This window comes from Perkinsus marinus (genome assembly GCF_000006405.1).
Source record: "Perkinsus marinus ATCC 50983 genomic scaffold scf_1104296967048, whole genome shotgun sequence".
Lineage (NCBI taxonomy): Eukaryota > Perkinsozoa > Perkinsida > Perkinsidae > Perkinsus > Perkinsus marinus.
This window is the reverse complement of record NW_003203693.1, coordinates 1-899: the sequence shown is the minus strand read 5'-3', so window position 1 is coordinate 899 and position 899 is coordinate 1. Positions and strand designations below refer to the sequence as shown.

At 48.9% G+C, this 899-nt stretch overlaps 1 protein-coding gene across 1 annotated transcript; it reads right to left on the bottom strand.

The window, feature by feature from the left end:
* Positions 1-297: 297 nt before the first annotated feature.
* On the bottom strand, positions 298-806 carry Pmar_PMAR026159 (conserved hypothetical protein; the record flags this gene model as incomplete). Its single annotated transcript, XM_002768839.1, has 3 exons — positions 298-378; positions 498-666; positions 718-806. Coding segments are annotated over 3 exons (339 nt in total), but the record flags the coding sequence as incomplete, so codon positions are not given.
* Between the last annotated feature and the right edge of the window lie 93 nt (positions 807-899).

Genomic DNA, 899 nt, shown 5'->3' with positions numbered 1-899 from the left:
CTTAGCATACGATCTGTCCACTTACGGACTATCGCTATTGACAACTACTCGGTCGGTATTCCACGAGCTACGCTTCGATGATCCGAACGAGGTGAATTGACTGCAACGCGATGACAACACGTCGGAGACTGAAGATTGCGCACCGACTGTCGAGGCTGTTAATTGTGTTATCTGTCTTTATAAAGTAGCACCTGAAAGTCAGATGTTACCAAGATAGCAACAAAATTCAACCGAGACTCTCCAAGTTGAATTAAGGAACCTCCCAACCTCATCAACCCACTCCCAGCAATGCCTTACCACAGCATGAGCCTCCACAGACTTCCCTTCACCAGCAGCATTGAGCTTCTCTGACGTACGAGCCTTAACATTCACCGAAACCTACCAAAGATGAGAGAATAGGGAAAGCGAAAATCGAGGGCCCAAAGTGCAGACCATACTATCGAGTACGAAGATGAGTAGATCGAAGAAGTGCCTCTCAATCCTCGTTTTCGGTTTACCCGATTATCGTTGATCGCTTTCCGCAAGTTCTCCACCACTGCCGGCATGACCTTCCCCACTTTGGGACGCTCCAGCACTAGCGTGACATCTATACTTATCACCCGAAAGCCCAAGGCTGAGGCCCTTTTCAATGTATCATGTAGGAACTTGTCTGATGACTGGCCTTCCCTGAAGCAGGCTGGTTCCGACGACCTTGATATCCTACCAAGGATCTCTTACCATTCCGGGTCTGTGTCGGGATAATACTGTCCGATATCCCGCAACCCTATGGACCCGAGAATCGCATCCGTCACACTGTGGAAGATAACCTGCAGATGAAACCAATGCTCAAGACGCTGAGATCGCTTCGTACATCTCCATCCGAATGAGCAACGAGGCCAATATCAGAGCAATCAGGAACT